The 24,235-nt window shown below is 38.6% G+C and overlaps 3 protein-coding genes across 3 annotated transcripts; 2 read left to right on the top strand and 1 right to left on the bottom strand.

Moving 5' to 3' along the window:
* The first annotated feature begins 19 nt into the window (after positions 1–19).
* LOC106165848 (uncharacterized) lies at positions 20–2,157 on the top strand. The gene is made up of 4 exons (XM_087008398.1): positions 20–180; positions 591–718; positions 972–1,069; positions 1,322–2,157. The coding sequence occupies exons 1-4, from the start codon at positions 142–144 to the stop codon at positions 1,480–1,482; spliced, it is 426 nt and encodes a 141-aa protein (XP_086864524.1). The 5' UTR covers positions 20–141; the 3' UTR covers positions 1,483–2,157.
* A 913-nt stretch (positions 2,158–3,070) lies between these two features.
* LOC106165802 (xanthine dehydrogenase/oxidase-like) lies at positions 3,071–19,507 on the top strand. The gene is made up of 33 exons (XM_087009334.1): positions 3,071–3,471; positions 4,790–4,847; positions 5,942–6,038; positions 6,317–6,425; positions 6,683–6,809; positions 7,158–7,366; positions 7,695–7,836; positions 8,042–8,209; positions 8,493–8,569; positions 8,856–8,949; positions 9,203–9,315; positions 9,495–9,679; positions 9,927–10,092; positions 10,278–10,488; positions 10,855–11,030; positions 11,341–11,460; positions 11,768–11,989; positions 12,273–12,336; positions 12,548–12,617; positions 12,862–12,949; positions 13,423–13,509; positions 13,751–13,942; positions 14,218–14,363; positions 14,701–14,785; positions 15,038–15,136; positions 15,340–15,468; positions 15,716–15,790; positions 16,085–16,137; positions 16,409–16,523; positions 17,056–17,142; positions 17,711–17,878; positions 18,096–18,263; positions 18,583–19,507. The coding sequence occupies exons 1-33, from the start codon at positions 3,415–3,417 to the stop codon at positions 18,631–18,633; spliced, it is 4,008 nt and encodes a 1,335-aa protein (XP_086865460.1). The 5' UTR covers positions 3,071–3,414; the 3' UTR covers positions 18,634–19,507.
* On the bottom strand, positions 18,515–23,014 carry LOC106165799 (uncharacterized). Its single transcript, XM_087009333.1, has 6 exons — positions 22,757–23,014; positions 21,060–21,165; positions 20,542–20,777; positions 19,943–20,284; positions 19,513–19,662; positions 18,515–19,255 (listed from the first exon to the last, which is right to left on the bottom strand). The coding sequence occupies exons 1-6, from the start codon at positions 22,901–22,903 to the stop codon at positions 19,136–19,138; spliced, it is 1,101 nt and encodes a 366-aa protein (XP_086865459.1). The 5' UTR covers positions 22,904–23,014; the 3' UTR covers positions 18,515–19,135.
* Positions 23,015–24,235: the final 1,221 nt, after the last annotated feature.

The following is a 24,235-nucleotide window of genomic DNA, read 5'->3' as shown; positions in this document are numbered from 1 at the left end:
AACATGGATGGAATGCGTTGTCGCAATATGTCAGTAGTACCCATTTGCCGTAGGTAACACGTGAAGAAGTCGACGTCTACCTTTGGTCTGGTGTTTCGTTTAAAGTAATACTTTGGATTTTACTCGTTACGAGTGGCAGTCATGGGTGTGCATGGAATGATAAGTAATCGCAAGAGAAGGGTTAGTTACTCCATTGTAATACCTGTTGGTATGAGTGAATAGCAGTGCGTTAAGATATATTGTGAATGTGTTCACACTAAGTGTACTGTAAGAAATTTGAATGAGGGCCGCTTTGCTACAGAGCAAGACCTTGCCCAGAGGCAAAGGAGTGTATTTGGAAACTGATCAGCATTCAATTATAATTATAATATTCAAATAAGAAAGACATGGTACACTGACTGACTGACTGAGCAGATTGTACGTAAAGATCATGATAAGAAAGGTGTAACATACCCAAAAGGAAATGTAAGATTGTAATATTAATGCCTTCAAAATAAAGAAACCCAAGTTTTATTTGTCAAATATGTTTCTAACAGACTTAAAAAAATCATGTGAAAACATCTGTTTTAATCATACTGTCATCTTCACAGCACAACAAACAGAAAAAGGCATATCGCAGACAAAGAATTAAAACAGCTGCACAGAAGGAAAAGAGCAAGATTTTCTCAGAAATCCCAGATCCTGAACTGATTACAATACATCACTTAAGAAAAAGAAAGTAAGTGCCTGCTGTATTGTTCTTTTGTATGTGTGAAGAATATGATATAGCATAGTTGACAGAAGGAAAATTTATCAAACTCTAAATCTTGGCCATATAAACAATAAAGATGATGGATTTTATGAAAAACTGAATCGAGTCTTACTTCAATTCCATTTTAGATTTGAAATGGGCGTCTCTGCTAATGTTGGTCACCTTTTTTTCAAGTTCAAAAACTGCACTGGTTATTTAATGATAATACTGTTTTTTGCAGGACAAGTTCAAGAGCTAACATAGAACTCTCAGGAAAGAAGAAAAGGAAACTTTTGAAGCAGCTGAGGCACATGCAGAAAGACCAGACAGCTTTGAATGGTTTGTAGTATTTCCAGTAAAGACCCCAACAGTGTCAGATTTCAGCTTAGGATGATTTCCTTTTCCAATCTCTTTATATGAATAAAATGTGCTTATAGTAAAAATATAAGATAATTTTGGTATGTAAAATGTGTAGACCTGATAAAAAGCACTACAAAATATTTCTAAAAAATTTTAAACTTACAGTGTGTTTTCTCAAACCGCACGTGACATTTGCTGATGATACATAGTTTGTTCTTGTTTTTTATTCAGATTTAGTTGAAGAGGTGTCCACAAATGGGGCATTAAAAGACATTGAAATGAAAAGCCCTGACCCTCAGTCTGAAGGCACACAGAAAAAAGACAATAAAAGTAGAAGTAAAAAAAGTTCTACTGATGTTAATGACACTGCTGAAATAATGGACACTGTATAGTCTAAAGACTATGGCCTTGTTAACAGCCTGGCCTTCTACAAAAGAAGAAGAAGAAGAAGAAGTCATCTAAGGCTCTTTTTCACATCCAGTGGTACACTTAACTGGACTGGTACACTTTGACAGGTCCTAACATGTATTACCTCTCACAAGTTCACTTTCTGCTGTTCAGTTGTACTAAAATTAGCCTTGTGGAACACAGGGGCTACTTGTAGTTAATAGCAAGGTTATTTAATACTAGTTTGTATCTCTCAAAGTATACTGGACCAGTTAAGTATGCTGCTCTATTTGAAATGGGCCAAAATAACATCACAAGTCACCCAGATTATTGTCTATTCAGTTCTATTTGAAATGGTTTTAAATAACATCACTAGAGTACCAGATTATTGTCCATTCAAATGAATTTAAAATGGACCCAAATGACATCACTGAATACCCAGCTTATTTAGGGACCCCTCTTTGAATTATCAGTCTGATATTAAGTAATCTGGTGGCCTTCAACATTTTCTTATGTCAGAGTCGGTCCTGTTCTGAAGGGCTGGGAAAGGATGGGAGGAGGCTCTGTTTGTGATCTGTTATATAAATGTGGCAGTTATATTAATACAGCACAGTACTGATTGTATTTAAAACCTATTTATGTGAAGTAATAAAAGTACTCCTTTCTATGTCAAAATTGAAGATGATCTTCATCCATGTTCAATCCTCAACAGATGGCAGGTAAGTCGCCAATATGTCATACAAAGGACAGGTTTAGCTTTGTCCAGCAGACTAAAATGGACCACTCTGTCTGTTACTAAAACTCAAGATTTTGACAGATTTGCTGAACAGTAGATCAGAGGCCAATCTCAGCAACGTGATGATTGCTTTTTGAAGTGTAAAAAAAAAGGATGTAGCGGTGTAACTAAACTTCAGGTCCGTGTAACAGAAAGTCCGCCCTCCATTTAGTTATAATGGTTAGGGTTAGTCTGACCTACATGTAAGTGGGTCAAAATATAAGGCAAGACTTGTACATATGAATGGGAAACAGACTTTCCAACATGGGGGACTCTCTGTCACGTTACACCAGACCAAACCCACTGAATTGGGCACAAAATGTTTTAAAAGTTTTAAGTAAACTATTATAAGAACTGTATGGCTCTTATATAAGACTACTTTTGAAAATTAAATACTACATGTAAATATCACCCAAACCAGGGGCGGATCCAGAGCTATTTTCTAACAGTCTTCCAAATTATCTTTGTTGATCCATCCTCCATTTTTGACCGTCTTCCGACAGAAAAAAATAGATACCCGACAATGTAAAATTGAATATCTGACCGTCTGAAGACGGAAGACGGCCCCAATCCGCCCCTGCAAACGGAAGGAATTATGGGAAAAGTTTCCACAGAAGTCTGGCCTAAATTTCAAATAAGCCCTTGCATTTGACCTTTATTTCAAGGTCAAAAGAGCCAAAATTTTGTAAAAAAAATGATTTTATGAAAAAAAAAAACGTTTGTACTAATTTTCAGAAACTACAGAGACTGATGCTTTGTTTTCGCGGTACATAATCCTGATTACATGCACTTCAAATTGCAGAGTGTAATTGGGTTCGCTTAACATCAGCGTTACTCAGAGATGCTGCCAAGTTACACAAGGACTCTTGAGTGAAAACTGCATGCACCAATGTTATATAATTATGACCTCCTTAACATTTTCACGTCAGACACGACATTGAGTAGAGACAGCCAACCCCGGGCCCTCGATCAGTCCCGTATCTTTTATCAGTGATTTACATGACACATGTCGAAATGACACTATACCCAGTGACAGTATGCGCATGTGTAGTGGCACTGCATGCCAGAAAAACTCCAACAGGTGAACAGCCTTGTTTAAGATATTAGTACTTGATTGATAACAAAATAAATCAAGCGAGTGGAGCGGTAGTCGGCTGTCAGTATGCACATGGACGGAAAAGCAGCAGATGAGTTGGTCTTCTTCGTAAACGGGAAGAAGGTGAGTGAAGCCCCTTTACACTGGACGGCGTCCTTTCTGCGTCCGGCAGAACGGCCCCGTTTGAAAGTAAAAAAAATACTTCACGCATTCATTCTGCAACCAAAGCGACACTTGTGCCTTCTTTTTACGACCACAGCGATGCCAGTTTCATGGTCACAGAGAGGACGCCGTCCAGTGTAAAGGGGGTTTAATATTGGGTGAGTGTAATGAGCCCCTCCTCCCCCTCCCCGCAGCGTATATCAGGTGGGAGTTCATACTGATTGGCGACAGTCCTGTGGAGTAGGAGGAGGAGAAGGAAGGACACTCTTAACTATATATTCCACTGATATTCTCGTTTTTCTTCAGACTCTTCATGCAATGCATCTTTAACCAATAATCCTTCCCCCAAAGTCCACAGTTATTAAAAGTTACGCGGCTATGAATCCGCAATACCAATATATCGTCACCCCTTTAATTTCACTCGGCACACGACAAACACGGGATGAGGTAATGTGTATACTACGTACCAGAAGACCAGATAAGCAAATATCGACATTTATCTTAACCCCGATGCTGTCAAGTATTGAAGCTCAGATTATATTTGCCATGCGATATTCATACGTTGCAAATACAAAATTGGCTAAAAAGGTTGTCCCAGTTCCATGTGCTTTTACAATGTAATTCAAAATTATCCCCTCACAGGTGTTAACTGTAATAAACAGTGCTTCTTATTCCAGATACAATAAACTAACATGATTCATGGTACAGAAAATACAAAATAGAAGATATCCATATTTTATACCATTTATTCACATTTATGTCATGTACCCCCTCAAACCGATGTTTCACTGTGATTTCCACAGAGGTAAAGAAATGTCCATTAAATTGAAATGACACCACCAAATGTCACCTAATTTACACACAATTAGCATATGGATGTGCTCGTTAAAGCGTGTGTTGACTGCGTACAAACTCTGCAGGCGGCGCGCCTCGCCTTCAACAAGGGTAACGATTTATTTTTATGGAAAAGTGTCCCATCTGCCTAAAAAGCTTGGTGTAGTAGCTCCAGATTATTAGGAAGTTGGTTCTTTTCTGCATTGCACACTCGTCCTTGGCAAATGTGATCTTGCCTTATGTTAAGTCTTTGCAATTTTAATGTGGCAGAATTATAGATCTGCAAACCCGCATACTTCATAGTGGTGAACTGTACTGCCGAAAAGAAGTTAGTTTGAACAGCAGTCATTGAAATACAACATTTACTGTTCAATAATTAAAAACGTAAAATAATAATTGTCAACCATCGCTTTATTTTTATTATTGTTGTTGCGTTTTTTCACAGGTTACAGAGAAGAATGCCGACCCAGAGATGTCACTGCTGGAGTATCTGAGGACGAAATGTATCTTTCGATGATTTATCGCGAAATTGACGCGAATAGAATATTTATATAATCAGGTTTCAGAAAAACAATTGAATGCATGTTAGGATTTGTGGCTGTGTATCAGTCAATTTTGTGTGTGTGTGTGTGTGTGTGTGTGTGTGTGTGTGTTTGTGTGTGTAGGAAATATTTTATAAAAATGCGTTTTCCCTATTGAAATGATATGATAGCATTGTCGATGACTTCAGCCTTGCTGTTCAAATGTCTGAATTTCTCTTTTCACCGACAAAATGGACAAAAGTCCACTTTTCAGATCATTTCTTTGAAATCATTCGATACGAAAGATATTCCTCACAATCTTTTGCCTCTGTGCCTTTGCGCCTAATTTCGATTTATTTTTATTTTTCACAGTAATTAACGTTTATATATGTTCGGAATTATAATTCACGTGTAAGAAACTGCTGAACCTTATGCCGATTGTTAAAAAATCGCCCTCTGTCCTTTAAAGGACCATGACCTGTACCTCTACAGGCAGTTTTGGTGATCATCTCTGTTGAAAGTTGAATAATTAAAATCCATTAGAGGCCCAGCAGCTTATCACATTAGCACAGGCGTATGTAACATGTGGTTGATAACCCGTGTAAATGGCAGCCAAGTGCTACCAGAAACACGTGCCTACTGATAAAGCCAACAATGATAATAAAATCAGATCGTATTGTTTTTAAATGTTTTCTGATGAATGGCACGTGCTACCCTCACATTGCTCTGCATTGTTTCTAAATTGAGAGAGAGAGAGGAGAGAGAGAGAAAGCGCGTTTGCTCTTCTGCACCTGCAATGTAGTATAATTTACTGTCGCAATCCAGGCCCGCAGCCAGCAATTTCAGAAGGGGGGGGGGGGGTTTCTAAAAAAGTGGACCTTTTAACATGAAACATTCATAAACCCAGATAAAATTTGATCCAAAGGGGACCCCCACCCCCACCCTCCGGCTACTGGCCTGCAATCCCTTCACTGATACACTCATGCTTGTTGAAGACGTTGCAAGTACTCGGGTTATTTCTGTAGATAGTAAAAATGATTGACACACGTAATATTTCCTTGACCGAACGGCCTCAGTGCGGCTGACTGGTACCAAGCTGGGTTGTGCCGAGGGTGGATGCGGATCATGCACGGTGATGGTATCCAGATATGACCAGGCCACGCAGAAAGTTTAGTATCCTTTTTACCTCGGGCTTTAGCCGTGGGTTTTTTTAAAGTACAATCCTGTGCGCGTGCATCTTATATTTACAATTGCCTTGTACCATTCAAAATTAATAAATAAGCAAATAAAGAAATGGAGAAAATTTAAATTAAGAGACAGAAATATTCAACTTAAAAGATTCATTTCATATATTCAGACAGCGAACGTTTATATTTTTCATGGGCATGCGCATAACGTGCCGCTACCCAAACTCGTCATTCACCGTGTTATGTCCCCTGACTGGGTTTCAGTCACTATGCTATCAATGCCTGCTTGGCGCCAGTCTGTTCTATGCATAGTTTAGCAGTCACGACGATAGAGGGCATAGGTAGCTCCAAAACTCGTCTCCACCCAGTCCAGGTGAGAAAATATAACCTTATATTCCGATACTAGTAAACCAGTAGGCCTATTACCCTTTTATACAATTCTTTTATGAACGAATTTTTTCTACTCCATTCTAATGGTGCCGGACAATACGTTCGGCATGTATATTTTACTTTTCTATTTACAAACACAGATTTACTATTTGTTTTACTTTTAAGTTAAAGCAACGTACCTGGATGCAAATTTGATACGCTTTTTTTTTTCAAAGATATCTATGATTTTCGTTAAACCAGGAGAGGATCGCCAAAGCCAATGGTACCCAGTGCGGCTTCTGCACTCCAGGGTTTGTGTTGTCAGCATATGCACTCTTACGGAACAAACCCAAGCCCTCCATGAAAGAAGTGGAAAAATCGTTTCAAGGCAAGGGATAGGGATCTGGAAATCAGCTCATTGATATACTGGTTTGGTATTTTTCTCTCTCTATACTGAGATTAGTGGGTGACGGGGAGGGGGGGGGGGGGCTCGTGAGGGCAACAGGGTAACCGAGTTTCAAATTGGTAAATTATTATGAAAATGCAGTATTGGCGTTTATTTTAAAATACGCAACTTGAAAACTTGGCTCCTAAAACAGGACTTTAATAGTACATGTATGTACCCTCGACAAAAACATAACAATGCTAGTTTACAAAAAGTAGAACAAAAGCTCGGCTTCTAATTGAACGAGAAGTTATAACTTGTTAAAATATTTAATGTTGATAACACTCACAGGTAACTTATGCAGATGTACAGGATATCGGCCCATCCTGGATGGTATAAGACCCTTCACTGAGGAAAACCTGTGCGGGAGAGGCAAGGAGTGCTGCAGGAACCGAGAATCTGGTGATCTTGGTGAGGCACCAGCACCCGCCTCGTGTTCGCCTAGCGCCTATGTGCCCGAAGACCAGACGCAGGAACCCATTTTTCCACCAGAACTTCAGGTTAACTTAAGATATGTTTCATTACTACACTCAAGGCGAAACTTTGCCTAATTAAATAAGATTTTTTATTTGTAATTGTAATAGTATAAATTTAAATTCCCCCTGTGCGACGTTCAGTACAGAACAATACTTAATTGAACAATACTTAATTGAAAAAAAACAAAAACAAAATATCAAATGTAGGCCTCCAGCAACGATCCTTTACGTAAGATATACAGCAGCACATACTACATGTAGACCGTAATACCCCCGGTACGCGCAAAAATTGCCGTTTTATTTTCCAGATCATTATTGCTCATTTATTTGTATGTTTTAACATTATGTTCAGCTTCAGCACGGCTTCTCATCGAAGTTATTGGTGTTCAAGGGAGAGAGAACCACGTGGTACAGACCAACAACCTTGGACCAGCTCTTAGAACTGAAAGCACAGTATCCAGAAGCCATTTTGATAACAGGAAATACTGAAATTGGTTTGTGTCTATGTCAATCCCTCTCAACGTGGTCACAATGTTAATATTAGTTTTAAGTTTGCTATACCCCCTTTTTCAAACGCGCATTTAAAATAACCTTCATCTTCATGACTATGGGGTTGTATCAAATATTGTATGCGCTAATCATTTATACTAGTCTATAATAATCATGATTGATCCAACATACATGTACAAGTACTTCCAGGAATTGAAGTGAGAGCCAGAAATATTTGCTATCCAGTCGTCATATCAGCACGGCACGTGCCAGAACTTCTCCAGGTGAAGGAAGAAGACAGCCAGATAAGTATCGGAGGGTCTGTGACTCTGTCAACGCTAGAAGAGGTCCTTGTTAAAGCGTCGGAGCGTCTGCCAGGTAGTCTATACTTGTTATGTCAAATAGAAAGTGAAAGTAAGCTTATTGCAAGAGAAAACTTCGATCGAGAATTGCCATTGCAGACAAGTATAATCGTTTTTTTTTTCTTTTACTGAATGAATCGCACTACACATACTGGTACATAAATAGCGTGATATCAGTTGTTTTCTGGTGTTCACCTTTAGAAGAAACTGAAAACAGCACGGAATAGTACTCAAAGTTGAGATCTGACATAATAGTCACCCAGTCGTGATATACATCAATAAATTTGTCTTCAACTTAGAATTCCAGAGTCGTTTCTATGCCGCTATCATAGAGATGTTAAGGTGGTTTGCTGGACCTCAAATCAGAAATGTTGCGGTAGGTAATGCGCACACACACGGAGAAATAGAGAGATTGTGGAATAGAAGAGAGAGAGAGAGAGAGGAATGGTTTTGGATGTCGTTTTATTTAAGAACCTATACTGTATTCTTTAAAACCGCTTTTGTTTATACAACAGGACTATGATAGTTATGTTCAAATGTATGTATAAACGTATTCCAGAGGATACCCTTATATCCCTAGTTATATTATAGTATACGGAACCGGGATTTAGTCTTTAAAAATTATTCCTTGACATAAATTGTATGATGGTGTCTTTTCCCAGTGCGTTGCAGGAAATATCCTAACTACTCGGCGGATTTCTGATCTAAATACCCTCTTCATGGCTACAGGGTGCTATGTTACATTGGCTTCGAAAGGTTGGTGCTATTACCAGAAGCTGCTACATGTATTACTGTGAGATCAAAGTTACATTGTGACAATATTAATCTATGATAGAATTGTTACTTTTTAAATGATCAGGCAGGATCCTTAAATCTGTGCGTTAACTTGCAAGATATCTGAGTAACTTTGTATGTTGAATAGAAACGGTTAAAGTTTGAAGACTGTATAGATATAACTAGGTTTAGAACCAACGAGGGCATTTTTCCATATGTAATTGTTTGTTTTCAGACCAGAGCAAAAGAAAATTGCCCCTTGATCACAATTTCTTCATAAGCCAAAGAAAGACGCTGGTTCAGGAGAAGGAAGTGCTGGTGGCTGTTCACATACCCTACTCAAAGAAGGTGGCTCGAGATACATTTTTTTACATAAAATGCTTGTATCATGCTTAAAAAAGATCCCTTCTTAAAAATCTACTTTTTGCAGTAAACGGAAAGCGTTTAGAGATCTAAAAAAAGAAATTTACAATAGCTGATTATTTACATGTGGTATTTTATGGTTATTGGATGTGTTGGTTTTCCAGAATGAGTATTGTTATGGTTACAAGCAAGCCCAGCGACGTGAGGATGACGTTGCTATTGTTAATGCCGGTATCAGAGTGCTCTTCCAGGACAATTCTAACGTGATTGACAATATGTCTCTCGTGTTTGGCGGCCTGGCTACGACATCTTTGGTGGCTCATAATGCAGCCAAGCAAGCACAGGGAAGGTTTGTACATCGCGTTTTTATTCAAAAGGGGGTTAAATTTCTACAGCATAAATTTTGTTTTGTTTTGTTTTGTTTTTTTATTTATTTATTTATTTTTTTTTTTTTTTTGTATAAATATGTGTAATGTTTATCTTTAAGCATTAGTAAAATATGTGCAAAAAGAAAAAATATTCTTCGCAATTTTTGCCAAAGCAAAAAATAAAAAAAAAACTCTGTATACGAAATCTTAATCTAAATCTAAATACAGGAGGTGGGCGGATGATCTGGTGCCAGACATGTGCCGCTGGCTTGCAGACGACCTTCCTCTATCCCAGGATGCACCTGGCGGGCAAGTGGAATACAGAAGAACGTTGGTCAGCAGCTTCTTCTTTAAATTCTACTTGACAGTCCAACTTCACTTGATGCAGTGCAAGGTACATTATATTCCGCTCTTTGTTTCTCCCCTTCTCTCTCTCTCTCTCTCTCTCTCTCAAAAGAAAAACGCAATAAAAAGTTACTTAATTATTTATTTTATGAAATATCAAATCGGAATGTGTCAAAAGATTGTAATAAAGCAAAGTTTTTTAAAGCCGCTCACCATTTCTTGACTTTTTGGCAGCAAGAGCAACCTGCGCCCAAGGTCCTCTCCTCTGACATGAGTGCCACTCACGTGTTTCACAGAGACCCAAGCCGAAGCACTCAGGTGTACGAGGATGTGCCAGACGACCAGTCACTTGACGATGCCGTGGGACGCCCAATGCCCACCATGTCCAGCGTTCAGCAAACCACAGGAGAGGCGCAGTATTATGATGATATGCCATGCGCAGACGGTATGGACTAGAAAGTGTCTCATGCAAAGACACTAATCCGTCTTTCGGCACATCTTTTATGACCCGTAAAATTGTTCTCTAAAAAAAAATATAGACGAAAATTCATTTAGCTGGCCAAGGCATTTACAGTGCGAAAATATCGGTTTCATTTCATTTCATTTCTTTCTCATAGACTCCTAATTCTGTGAAATGTTTATAGTGAATTAGAATCAAAATTAAAAGGTTTGTGATATTGATATTATCAAGGTTATGGGATATCACCAGGCAACAAAAGAACCTTACGGGGGTCTACCGTACTTCTCAATCTTTGATAAAATATAGAAATAACAACTTACAGTCATTCAGAACATGACCTGGTTCTTCCAGGTGAACTTTTCCTGACTTTGGTCACTAGCACCAAAGCTCACGCCAAGATCCTAAGTATTGACGCCAATGAAGCTTTGGCCATGCCAGGAGTGCATGCATTTCTGTGCCACAAAGACGTCCCGGGATCAAATATCAAACGCCCGGTTAATGAGGATGAGATTTTTGCTTCAGAAGAGGTATGAATCATTATTACAGGTATGGCAGTTGTTGCACAGCATCGTAAAAAGTATGTCACTTTTTTACGTCTGCAGTTTAAAGGTACACTATACGGGATTTACCATACCAAAATGAATTTCCCCCTGACCAGTTTTTAGAACATCATGTACATTTCAGGGGATGCTATCGACATTAGATACTTTTATCAACCAATTAATCAATGAAAAGATGCTCCTACATAATACGGAATGGGAAACACGGAGATAAGTAACTAGGTACACAGACCTCTAATCTCCATTATATTCTGACAATCCGTCTCATCTTCTATAGGTCCATTGTATCGGCCAGGTGATTGGAGCCATAGTCGCCAATTCAAGAATCCAGTCTCAGAGAGCGGCCAAGAAAGTGAAAGTTGAGTACAAGGAGCTACCTGCTGTTATAACGATAGAGGTAAGTTATAGGATCTTTTATTACACAGATTCCTATTTTAATAGTCAATATATCTGTTAATTCTGGCGACTGCCTGAACTAGGGTACAAAAGTTGTTTGACTTCCAAATAGCATCCAACGCAACAAAAAAGCAGCTTTCCAGATTTTACCAGTTATGTTTTTCACATGCTGTAAAAATTTAAATAAACGCTTGCGTTTTCATTAATCTTAAATTCATAAGTAAGCGTTTAATAAATGTTAGAACTCTAAATTTGTCGTCGTCGTCGTCACCATAACGAATACATCAGTGTGATTTTTTACTACACAGGATGCTATAAAGGCGGAGTCATTCTTCCCGGGAGGAAGAACAATCGTAAAGGGTGATCTGGACAAGGGCTTTGGTCAGTCGGATCACGTGTTGGAAGGGGAGTTGAGGATGGGTGGTCAGTCGCACTTTTATCTGGAGACGCACGTGACGCGTGCTGTACCCAGGGGAGAAGATGGCGAGATGGAGGTGTTTTGTGCCACACAGGCGCCACATTTTGCACAGGTAGATCGACCCCTGATGGCTTATATATGTTAAGTCCCGAATCATTGAAAGTGTTCTATTGACTTCTTTAAGACAGTTTCAGTGATGATAAATCCCATTCTATGTTATTTATGGTTATTGCATTGTTTGGTGTCATTCCTAATCTTGTTGAAGGTCTAACGGCTTCGGTTGTGGCACATTGAGGAGCAAGTGGTTTTCTAAAATTTCGTTTCAGATTTATATCTTCTTTATATGTGCATGTTAATGTCGGGTTTAATTATTATTTCTGCTGTAAATTTTCTAGGCAGTGGCTGCCGAGGCCCTTGGCGTTCCTGCTAATAGGATCAACATCCGGGTCAAGAGGATAGGCAAGTTCAGTTATGTTTTAGTATAATTTTTTTAAAAAGTCCTATACTAGTGCTTGCTTGTGTTTAATGTCTAGCTTTCCTTTCTTTTAATTAATTAAGTCCAGGGAAGTTAAAAAAAGGGAAGAGCGTTTGTTTTCAAAGTATAAAAATATTTCTTTATTACAATATCTATTTAATGTATGGGATTCTCAGAACTACCACGCTATTTCAGGGGGTGGTTTTGGAGGTAAACAAACGCGAGCGTTTGTTGTCATGTTACCAGTCTTGATAGCGGCTAAGAAGTGAGTTTTTCACGTAGTGTCCGTATTACAAAGTATGAAATGTCAAAATATTAAAGAAGCTAATTAAAAGCACGCCACTTACAGAAAATGTAAGTACTTGTAGCTCGACTTTTATGTAAAATGAGTTGGTTGCATGCATCTACTTTTATACATTTAAACTCGTGTGATATTATCGCCATGCTCTATGCCTATTATGACGTAATGTCTAATATTTTCTTTAAAAAAAACTGTGTTGATCTTCCAGATTTAATCGTCCAGTGCGTTGTATGCTGGACCGTCACGAAGACATGCTTATTTCTGGAGGGAGGCACCCGCTCTTGGGAAAATACAAGGTACTGTGCAATATATGCGTGTGTGTGTGTGTGTGTGTATGTGTATGGGCGTGTGTGTGTGTGTGTGTGTGTGTGTGTGTGTGTATTTGTGTGTGTGTGTGTGTGTACGGGCGTGTGTTTTTGTCTTTGTGTGTGTGTGTGTGTGTGTGTGTGTGTGTGTGTGTGTAATCATATCTGATGTGATTAAATAAATTTGTGATTGAAGGAGAGAGGGGGAGATACATCTCCAAAGATACGTGTCAGAGTACCTGTTATACCTTTCAATATTTCTCAAACATGACAAATTCACATTACAATTTGGACAAACAGTTTGTATTTGTTACTGGGCGTCATATTATTGGCGATGGTTATTCTTAGATAAGCTATACTCTGTCACACCAGCCTTGTGTCTGTTGGTATTGCTGACTCTGTGCAGTATTCTGCTATCGCCTCCGTGTATTTTATACTGTGATCATCCTTTTTTTTTTCATTAGGTGGGGTTCAGCAGGGAAGGGCGCCTGGAGGCGTTAGACGTGACACTGTACTCAAACGCAGGTCATTCCACCGAGGCATCAGTCGGGGTACGTGTTTTTCTTCTACGAATTTTTGGTACATGTAGACCTACTGACACATTAGCACTAGAAAACTCTTTTATTAGAAGAACATCGAATTAATATTTTTAGATTTAATGAAATGAATCAGTTTTTACGCGACGTAACATGGAAGGGCGTTTTCAAGAAGTTGAAGTATATTCAGGCCTGTATCAAATATCTGGTTAAAATGTTCATCAATATCAAAATATCAAGATCTCGTTTTCCACAGGTTCTCGACAAAACCATGGTTAATGTGGACGGTAGTTACTTTATCCCTAATATGAGGGTCACTGGTATCATCTGCAAGACAAATTTGCCGTCGAACGCTGCCTTTAGGGGGTATGGCTCACCCCAGGGTATATTTGTCAGTGAAAACGTAATGTTTGACGTTGCCGCCTACCTTGATATTGCACCATTGGAGGTAAAGTCTAAATATGCAAGATTTTTAACTGAAGTAACTGTGTTTTATAAAGCATCACTAATATTAGATTTCGTGATTAAAATGTTATAATTTTTCATTGTTTGAATTTTCAGAAACTTGTTGTGTCTATTTGTTTGTACTTTAAAACAAACCGTCACAGAGGGTGATTTTTTCCTGTACATTCTGCTGTTTTGATATATCTCTCTTGATATTTATACACTTGTGTCGAAAAATCCTAAAAAAAAACATTCCTGCTATTGCTGTCCCTGATGTAGTTGCAAGCACTCAATATGTACAAAGAAAACGGCTTGACGCATTACAACCAACACGTGACCAACTGCAACCTGCAAGGCTGCTTGGATCAGCTGCTGGAACAGAGCAACTATGTAACTCGGAGGACTGAAGTCGACGTATTCAATAGGTAGCTGAAGCTTAAATTGTGTAAATGCACGCATTTGATCACGGTGGATTTTTGGCTTTTTTCCTGTAAATTACTGAATTAACTCTGAATTTTTTTATGATGTATGCATTTGATTGTCCTTTGAATAAATTTAAAATTATTTTGATGTATATTACTTATCTTATATTTCATTTCATTTCATTTTACTATTATTATTATTATTATTATTATCATCATCATTTCCATCATATCAGTTTTCCTTTAACTTGAAGGAATGCAGTGAAGTTCATCGCGGAATGGCACGTGGTACACACAAAATATTTTAATGAGCTAAAATATAACACTTAAATTGTTTCAGCGAAAATCGTTGGAAGAAAAGGGGAATCGCCATCACTCCCACAAAATATGGGGTTTCCTATGGAGGCTCAGGATTCTTAGACCAGGTATTTGACGGACAGAGGACTTGTGTTATAAATAAATAAATAGGGGCCTTAAGGTCCACCAAAGATAAATAAAACATTTGTTTTTGAAGAAACCATAAACAATAATGTACATATAATTATGAATTACAATAAAATTGCCATTCAGCAGTAGTAATTGTAGTTTATTTTCTTTGCAATTTTTAAAGTTTAAATTAGCCAGAACGAGAACGAGACCAATGTACGGAGAACTAATGGACGGATTTCTCTTTGCAGGGGGCTGCGCTAATACACGTTTACCAAGGCGACGGTTCCGTCTTGATCACACACGGAGGGACAGAGATGGGACAAGGTCTTCACACTAAGCTTATACAGGCAAGGGCAACATAGGATCAGTTTAGTGCATAATAATTAAAATAGATTCTTTCATCTTGAACAAACACGTGAGTGTTTCCTTTGTCCCCTGAAAGCAAAGGTGTAATCAGCTCAAAACTGCGAAAAGCACTTTCACTTTCAATTTCCAAAGTGTTTGACATTAGGAAAAGCTGTATTTGATCATTCTTACTATACATCTTCAGATTGCCAGCAGAGTGTTGAAAATCCCCGTATCAAAGATCCACATTAGCGAGACAAGCACCAGTCTTGTTCCCAATGCCACCGTCTCTGGAGCAAGCTCCTGTTCCGACATCTTTGGCATGGCCGTCTTGGTAAGATCATGCGTTGAGCATATAAAAAACACCCGTAAACCTTGGGCATGTCTGGTTGTATTGGAACTTTTTTGAACAATTTCCCTCTGCAACCAGCAGCAGATGCTTAAAAGAGGAATTTTAGTAGAGAAAAATAAGCGTTAATATTGAGTATGTACATGTGCATATGCATATTTAGTATTGATGACGTAATAGCAATATAAGTGGTATGATGATTTAGTCTTTCCCCTTCTCTTTGCAATTTCAGAGAGGCTGTGAGATAATTATGGACAGATTGGAGCCGTATATAGATGCCAACCCTGACGGCGCTTGGGAAGACTGGGTGAGACATTTATGCCAAATTAACATGGTTCTTCTCAAAGCCATGTTTTTATATTCTCTCTTTCATAAGCTGTCACCTTATTATGTCTAGAAAAAACAATCAACTTGAATTTCACAGTTTCTGTGAACAAGCCAATTTTCCTGATCAACACGTTGTTTCACATAATGTTAGATTTAAGTTGTTCTTTAAGATGTTACGCCCATTGAAGCTTATGAATACAATTGCCCAAGATATTCCACCAAATCTTAACTACATTGTCCTTTTCAATGACAATATAATCTTGTCAAATTAAAGGTTAGAGCGGCGTACATGGATAGAGTCAGTCTTTCTACCACAGGGTTCTATAAGTAAGTATTGGTTTAAGTCAAATTCGTATCAATACACGCGCCTTCGTTAGACGTCGTGAATGTGCATACCTCCATCTCACAAAACAAAACACTTTGCGCCTCTAGGAATCTCAAAGGTATTTTCGGACAATTCTAGACTTGTGAAACAACATGCCACAACACATTATAAATTCGTTTTTCTGCGAATTGCACGTTAACAGCTGAACATTCTTTTATTTTGAAACTAAGTTTTAAACAGCGTATTAAGCAGCGTATTTCATCCCCTATCCAGGACCCCAGATGTTGGCTACGATCCCAAAACCAATACTGGGATGAGGTTCAATTACTTCACCTTTGGCGCCGCGTGCACAGAAGTGGAGATAGACTGCCTGACCGGAAGTCACGTGGTATGTATGCGCTGTTTTTTCTTTAAAAGATATTGCCTCGATTCCACGCAGAAAGGATTTTCTTTAAGTGTTCAAATTGTTGAGATTATTTGGTGAATATGCCGTGTTTTAAAAAGCTGTTTCACTTTGGGCTTCCGAATGAGACTGCTTTTCGGAACGAAATTTGGTCCAGTCTCATAAATGTGAAACAAGAGAAACAAAAAAAAAAGCTACTGATGACTGAATTCCATATTGGCTGTCAAATATTGTCAAAGCCCCACTCAAATGGAATGAGGGGGGCAAAATTCCTTCTCCCAGCGGTTGCAAGCCCGTTGTAGGATGGGGCACTAATCTATACATTTGAATTATAAGATGGCAATGGAATATAATACAATAAGCCTTTACCGTCTTATATTTTAGTATGTACAATGTATCAATTATCAAACCAGAGGGATATTTTTTTTTTAATTTTGCAAGACAAAACACAAAGAGTTTATAACTATTTTGCTTCGTGTAATAGTAATAGTCCAACTTTGGAATGGCATAATTTCAGGTGCGGCGAACAGATATTGTCATGGACGTGGGGAAGAGCTTGAACCCAATGATTGACATCGGCCAGATAGAGGGGGCCTTTCTGCAGGTAATTAAGATTAGTTTGCGCACCTGTGTGTGGGTGCGTCTATATTTAGGCTTGTTTTCATTGGGTTGACCAAACTTGGTGTGTACTACAAGATATACCAGCAGGCCTTATGTGCCACTTGTAAACGTAGTCAGAAAGAAACCAGCATAACGACCCGAGACTTACCTCAGTGTAAGTGGCTGGGTGCGCACAAGGATTGATTTATCCTCTTGTAGTTGGCATTCGTAATTAAACAGCCTGTTGAGTAAATTGTAATTGTATGGGTACTAAGATATAGTGTGAGAGAGTCGATTTTACCCCATTTTCAGTTATAGTCACTGTATACAGGCTTCTTGAGAATTATAAATCAAGATACATCATCCATTAACTGACCTAAATCAGGGCCATATTACATTTATTAAAAAACATGTGCTGTTGGAATGCTGCGTTATGGTAAATGGTGTTTCCTAATGGTATCTAATGTTTATTATCATTTGTCAGACACCTTGTTTAATTTCCTTGGATCAAAGTACATTTAAAAGTTGAATACCGGTACATTCAACCCCTTATGGTTGTTTCACTTTTAAAGGGTTGCGGGTTTGTCACGCTGGAACACCTCAAATATTCTCCTGAAGGAAGCCTCCTCAACCGAGGTCCCGGAAGTTATAAGATACCCGGATGTGGTGATGTTCCAGTAGTGTTCAATGTTTCTTTCTTGAAGGGGGCTTCGAATCCAAGAGCGATTTATTCCTCTAAGGTGAGAACATTTTGGTTGTTCTTGTGGAACATAGGTCAAAATATTGAAATGATGTTGAAATATCACATTGTTGAAATAACTTGATGTTCATGCTCATTCCTCATTATTAAATTCATGATAGCTCCCTTTTTATTATCATTATCAATCTACTTCAGCAATATTGCTATATAATTTGTAGAATTGTTTATTTTATTTCTGTTTCATGTCATTCAATCAGGGTGTTGGTGAGCCTCCCCTGATGTTGGCAGCGTCAGTCTTTTATGCCATCAAGGATGCGATAAGTTCTGCGCGCGCAGACGCTGGCAAGTCACGAGCGTTTCGTTTGGATAGTCCCGCTACGTCAGAGAGAATTAGAATGGCGTGCGAGGATCAGTTCACCAAACAGGTACCAACTTTTAAATCATTTTGTCCTTAGATTAACTGATACGCAAAAGCTTATGACGCGTTCTTACATCTAGAATGAAATTAAACAATAAACAATACATTTGATTTCGAGTTAGTAAATCCAAAGATATTTCTCAGCATAATCACTCACTCCTCGATTCACCAGCTGTAGTACCCAGTTCAAGTAGAAGTCGTAATGTTCAGACACAGATACATGTAATTGCAGTGTTTGAGTTCTGTCCTAGTCGTCTGTTATGTTATTTAACTTAAAATTTAATAAAAGTAATAATACATTGTAATGATAAGTATTCCTTTTTCAGTTTCCACCCAGTGAGCCTGGCACATTCAAACCTTGGTTCGTCAACGCATAATAAATGATGGCTCTGTTTCATTGGAGTATATGCCCGATACAGTTGAGGGACGTTGATACTAAATGTATATCTAAATGCATATAATAAAATTCGAAGATATTTTGAGATTTCGACAGGAAAGCTAATGATTATTAACAAATCTAGTGACGATTCATATTGTGTGTAGAACGCAGGTGCTCAATTTCAATCTGTCAGTAATTGCTGTTGGTTGCCTACTAGTGGATGATCAGATTATTAAGCCTGGTTCAACAATTTAAATTTTTATTTATTAATTTGTTTTTTCAGTTTTATTAGATGGTATTAGGTATGGCAGCAGACTTAATGTAGGGTTGCACACACTTTTTACTTCGCAAATCTCACGCGCTGGTTATGGTGTTTTTAACAAAAGATGAACTCTTTTTTGGTATTGTGATACTTTGTGGCGCCTTCATATATTAAAATTATAATAAGGGATTCGGGAAGAAATAGGTCATTTTGAAGATCTCATGCACAAGTACACGCACTACATTGTGAGAACAGGATCGCCGAGGACATCCATGCAGGGGGTAATCCCCAATCCGGGACCTTTATTGGCGGCTATTGTTCCATTCACTCTCACTGGTCCGCCTTCAGCAATCTTTACCTGAAGAATATGACAAACGTGTACGTTCAGGGTTCATCCTTTAAATGGTATTCAGTAGACGAAATGCTTATATTGATTGATCTTAAATCATTTTACACAAATGAAAGGGTACAAATGAAGTGTCATTGTCATTCATTATCAAGATAACCAAGGGAATACGAGGGAAAGGAACATAGGTGGGGTAAAACACAATAATAATGAAAAAAATCATGACCAGAAAAAATGAATAAAAATAAAAAGCACAGTAGTCAACGTACAGAGTTGTAGTTATTGAGATCTATGGCCGGTATGCGGTATTTTTCCGGGGTGCTGTGGGCCAGGTGGGCAATGGCTGCAGAAGCGATTTCACCTCCCCAGGGGTCTTCAATTCTGGCAGCGATGCCAAGGTTGACACACAGGTCCCTTGCCTGAAGAGATTAAAACTAGAATATGACATCCGTTTGGTATTATTTACATTCGGTCTGACAGGAATGGTAGTCCTACGAATGAAGGTCCGGGTCCCATATGTTAACTACAGTCTAGGGTTAATCACAGTATTGGGTGAGTATATGGGATTGATTTCATCTGTACAAAAATTGGGGGCCACTGTTCCTAGCGGAATACCATTCCTGTCACACCGCTAACAATTTGCTATTCGAAAAGTCTGACGCATATGTACGAGAATTAAACATTCGACTTTGTTCATACTTGTTTAGTTTTGGTCACACCCCCTAGCCTGCTCATCTTCAGCACCACCCCCTGGGCCACTTGACCCAATCCTCCTTGCATCAGACGGACCACGTCGACCGTGCTTTCGTCCAGGATAAACGGCAGGTTGGTGTATCTGCGCACGTGCAGGTTCTCCTCGTAGCTGGCACACGGCTGCTCCAAGTACACGTCCAGATCTTGGACGGCGTTGGCAAAGCGTATGGCCTGATGGGGAAGCCAGGCGGTGTTAGGGTCCACCATGAGCATGTTTGACGGATCCAGCATTTTGCGGATTTCGTGCACCCTCTGAATGTCCTGTGTGGGATTACTGCCGACTTTAAGCTGAAATGTAATGGATAATGTTATTGAGAGTTGTGGATGGGTCTTTTGGCCATTCACCTACGCTCTTTGCTTGCCATGGTTATCTGAGGTATATCCGTAAGTTTTAATTTAAATAAATCGTGTTCGATTAGAAACTGCTAATGTCATTTGGAAAATTGTATCTCCTTTTTCCGCATTTTATTAATTTATTTATCTAGGCCGTTTTAAACATCTCGTCACATATATTTTGAAACGGAAATAATTAATGCAATGGTCACCTGGAAACACTCGAACCCTTCGTTTTTAAACCTTGTTACAATTTCCCTGGTTTTTTCCGGGGTATTCTGTCCCACGTGGTAATGTAGTTTCACCGACTCTCCGTAACGGCCTCCAAGCAGCGTACAGAGGGGCAGCTTGGTGTGCTTGCCCAGTATATCCCAACAGGCCATGTCAATAGGGGACTTAACATCGTAATGTTCTTTGAGGTGGTAGTCCATTATGGTGTTAAGCTTTCCTGAAAATGATTTCGTATTTCAGTGGTAATTTTCTGTGTTAACTCAACTTGATTATTATAAATATAAAGGTATTTTATCAACGCCTAATTCTGCACATCAGCTTATCTTGTGTTGTGCAGTTTATGCAAGTTATGGCTATATAAATTAAAATTTCAGTACGCGCTGTGTTAAATGTTTAGGTTTTTCCACAGTAGCCATTTAAACTGCCTATACCACGACTAATTTTACACCAATTGCTTAGGGATTCCTGGACCCCTCAGTTTCGTTACATCGGCACTCACCTATTTCTAAAGGATCAAGTCCCAGCACGTGGGGTCCCAGTTCCTCCAGCCCGGCCAGTATTCCCTTGGGATGGGAGGGCATGTAGCTTGGGCCGTACGGACATCCCTGTCAACGAGGCAACGGACATCTACATCTACATCTACATGTATGTTAACGGTATATTTGAAGATGTTAACATTTTTGAACATAAGAAATTAAAAAAGATGCGAAATGGTCTTTAATCAAATTAATAATAATAAGTGTTATTATTATTTATTTGTTTGTTTATTTATTTATTTAATAAGAGTCCTAAATCCATAAATAAAGTACAAAGTTTATAAAAAGATTATTTTAAATTGAAAAGTAATGGTATTTTAAGTAAAGAAAAAAATGTCCAATTTTGGTGTCATACAATATAAAATGGAAGACCACAAAGAAAGGAAAATTTTATTCAAAAAGCTTAAATGTCTTCACACCTGATACCCATTGTTTGTCCTCAGTACATTTCCCTATGCAGTTTATCGTAATCGTTATTATTATTATTTTGTTGGTAACGAACAAATTCCGCTACTTAGTCTTCCTATGATTTGCTTTGTTGCACTATCTCTAATATCTTTTTTTTCTTTTATTGCTTCGTACTTTAAAGGGATAATAACACTTCGTAAAAGATCTATATTTCACAATAAAAACATTGTGAATAACTCTTAGAAATATAATATATTCTGTTTTACCACAAAAACGGCAGTTATAGCTATTATTCTGATATGTGAGCTTGTCTTTAGACCACGTGGCCTCCACTGATGGCTATACTCTTTTAAGAGATTTCTTAAGAGATTTTAACAAAAAACCAAACTTTTTAGAAAAAAACCAGGGACTAACTTTGAATGTAAAAATGGATTCATTAACCATTGGTAAGTATGGGAAAATTGTTGTTTACTCCAGGAAAATTCATTTTTTTGCCGAAACGAAGAGTTATTATCCCTTTAATTATTAAATTTAAGCGTGACATATTTATTTTCCATGCTTCTTATCTGCCACAAATCTGGCTGCATTTGGAGAATAGAAAAATCATGCTTTTAACAAACAGCGATTTTCTTCCGTTCTTGAAGCAAAACGCTACAATACCGAAAATAGTTTGGCGGTGTTTTGATTAACGTAATCAGTCAGTTTTGGTTGATCTAAAGCCTCCCGCGCACCTGATAAGCTGCAGCGTGCCCATACAGGTGTATGTTGAGATTTGAACTGCTTAGAACTATGTACACGTACGCTGCCAAGGATATCTTATGTCAACAAAGCCTGTGCAATAAATAGAGTCTACATATAGGTGCATAATATCAAGAATTAGTTTTCGTTGCTATTTGCATATTTCTACTTTTGTTTTGTTTTCTATTTTTTTTTTTTTTTTGCAAATATGTTTGAAGACGGGTAGAGGGGGACCTCCCCCCACCCCCACCCCCACCCCCCACCCCCACCCAGCTCCATCAGCTTCGGGTACACTGTAAAATGTAAACCTTTGCTGACGTCAGTCTGCTAGTAAGGCACATACGGCGTTCAAACAACCTGAAGTAACCGTACCCTTAAAGTAATCTCTTTATGAATCTTTTGAGAATAATTTATTGAGATGTGCGTAAAGCGTTTTAACGTAGTATTGAAACATAATATAAGAACCTGCACACAAAGTGCATTAAAATCTAAAACTTTCTAAAGTGTTCCGTACCTCTCCGAATCCTGAGATCCCAGCGTCGGTGTCCACTTTGACTACTGTGCTGTCAAAGTGATCGTTTACTTTTCCATCGCCATAAACAATAGGACCGTCTTTCAAAGGCAAAATAACCTTATAAACAGATATTTTAGTGATCTTCATATCGCGATTTTTACAGGCACGACAATTAGAACTGGTCTGACACACTGGGCAACTCACAGATGGATGAAAGGGATTAAAACCTAACGTGCGACCTTGATCTAGTTACAAACTTTGATTTAACGATATATAAGGTATACGGACATCTATCAATGAGATAAACCCCACACCCGTCACTCTGTATTTGCTTAAATCTGTTGCATTCAAAACATGATCGATGAAGTTCATATAAATTTTGTTACTGTATTTGCATTACCAATTAACTAACAATAGGGCAACTCATTGTTCGTGAAACTACCAAGTGCCAATTCACCATCGAATTATTGACATTTGTACGGATGGTATAGTACATTTAAACTTGCTATTTGTTTTTTCTAACATATAAAAATGTTTATATAGCTGCTTGTTGCGGACAAACCGTTTAACCCAAACATTCGGAATCCAGAACTTGAATGCACATGGTTAAATTGCTGCAATGCCATGCGCTATAGACCCTATTCCCACAGATTTTAGATCGATCTATCCCCGTGGGGAGTCTCACTAGATTACCGTCAGCTTAGCCAGCTTAAGTGTCTGTCCCGCCTACTAAAAGATGTAAGGGGGTAATTAACTTCCGTGCGCGGTCGGCTGACAGCAATTTAGCGTGAACCCCCAGGGAGTTAGGATCTATTTGGATCTACCTTTTTCTCTGGGAATGCGCTCATATGGATACAGCATGTGAAGCACTGGTAAAAATAAGTTTCTCAGAAGTTAATATGAGTTGTTAATTCCAGATACGACATCCACTGACATCTAAATATCGTGTTAATCAGTTCGAGCGTCTCATGGCACGAGTTTGACAGTTTTCTGGTTTTATGTTGCCGCAAGAAAACAAAGAGGGGTAGGTCAGATAGCACTGGGTGCCCTTACCTAGAGTGCAGCTGCCGAGGGTCTAGGTTCAATTTGGAGACAGCTTGTGATGAAAGCTCGAGACCAGGGGAGAGGGAACTTGTAAATGTTCTTTACCCTATCAGGGGGTAATAGACATTTATTAAAATGTTGCATTTTTGTGACATTGGGTACTGATTCCAAGTTAACGTTGAAGTTAACTTACGTTTATCTCTCTCTCTCTCTCTCTCTCTCTCTCTCTCTCTCTCTCTCTCTCTCTCTCAGAGTGCGCTTATGATTTGTGTGTGTGTGTGTGTGTGTGTGTGTGCGTGTGTGTGTGCGCGCGCGCGCGTGCTCGTGTGTGTCCGTCTGTGTGTCTGTCAATCGGTCTGTGCCGTACACGGTTTGATAACAGGATAACTCGACAGATGATGAATGATCTATTTCTATATTCTTATTACTTTTCCT

The sequence above is a fragment of the Lingula anatina genome, chromosome 3 (genome assembly GCF_051362555.1).
Source record: "Lingula anatina isolate TDL-2025a chromosome 3, LinAna3.0, whole genome shotgun sequence".
Taxonomy (NCBI): domain Eukaryota; kingdom Metazoa; phylum Brachiopoda; class Lingulata; order Lingulida; family Lingulidae; genus Lingula; species Lingula anatina.
Note: the sequence above shows the minus strand (reverse complement) of the source record. Positions and strands in the feature narration are given on the sequence as shown.

Coding starts and splice junctions, on each gene's coding strand:
- LOC106165802 (XM_087009334.1), top strand. CDS start 3,415: ATGCACATGGACGGAAAAGCAGCAGATGAGTTGGTCTTCTTCGTAAAC. Junction 6,426..6,682: donor CTCGTCTCCACCCAGTCCAG/GTGAGAAAATAT, acceptor TCGTTAAACCAG/GAGAGGATCGCCAAAGCCAA. Junction 18,264..18,582: donor AGGATCAGTTCACCAAACAG/GTACCAACTTTT, acceptor TTCCTTTTTCAG/TTTCCACCCAGTGAGCCTGG.
- LOC106165848 (XM_087008398.1), top strand. CDS start 142: ATGGGTGTGCATGGAATGATAAGTAATCGCAAGAGAAGG. Junction 719..971: donor CATCACTTAAGAAAAAGAAA/GTAAGTGCCTGC, acceptor TGTTTTTTGCAG/GACAAGTTCAAGAGCTAACA. Junction 1,070..1,321: donor AGACCAGACAGCTTTGAATG/GTTTGTAGTATT, acceptor TTTTTTATTCAG/ATTTAGTTGAAGAGGTGTCC.
- LOC106165799 (XM_087009333.1), bottom strand. CDS start 22,903: ATGAAGATCACTAAAATATCTGTTTATAAGGTTATTTTGCCTTTGAAA. Junction 19,663..19,942: donor GTGTGACCAAAACTAAACAA/GTATGAACAAAG, acceptor TAATCTCTTCAG/GCAAGGGACCTGTGTGTCAA. Junction 19,256..19,512: donor ATCTCAATAACTACAACTCT/GTACGTTGACTA, acceptor CATATTCTTCAG/GTAAAGATTGCTGAAGGCGG.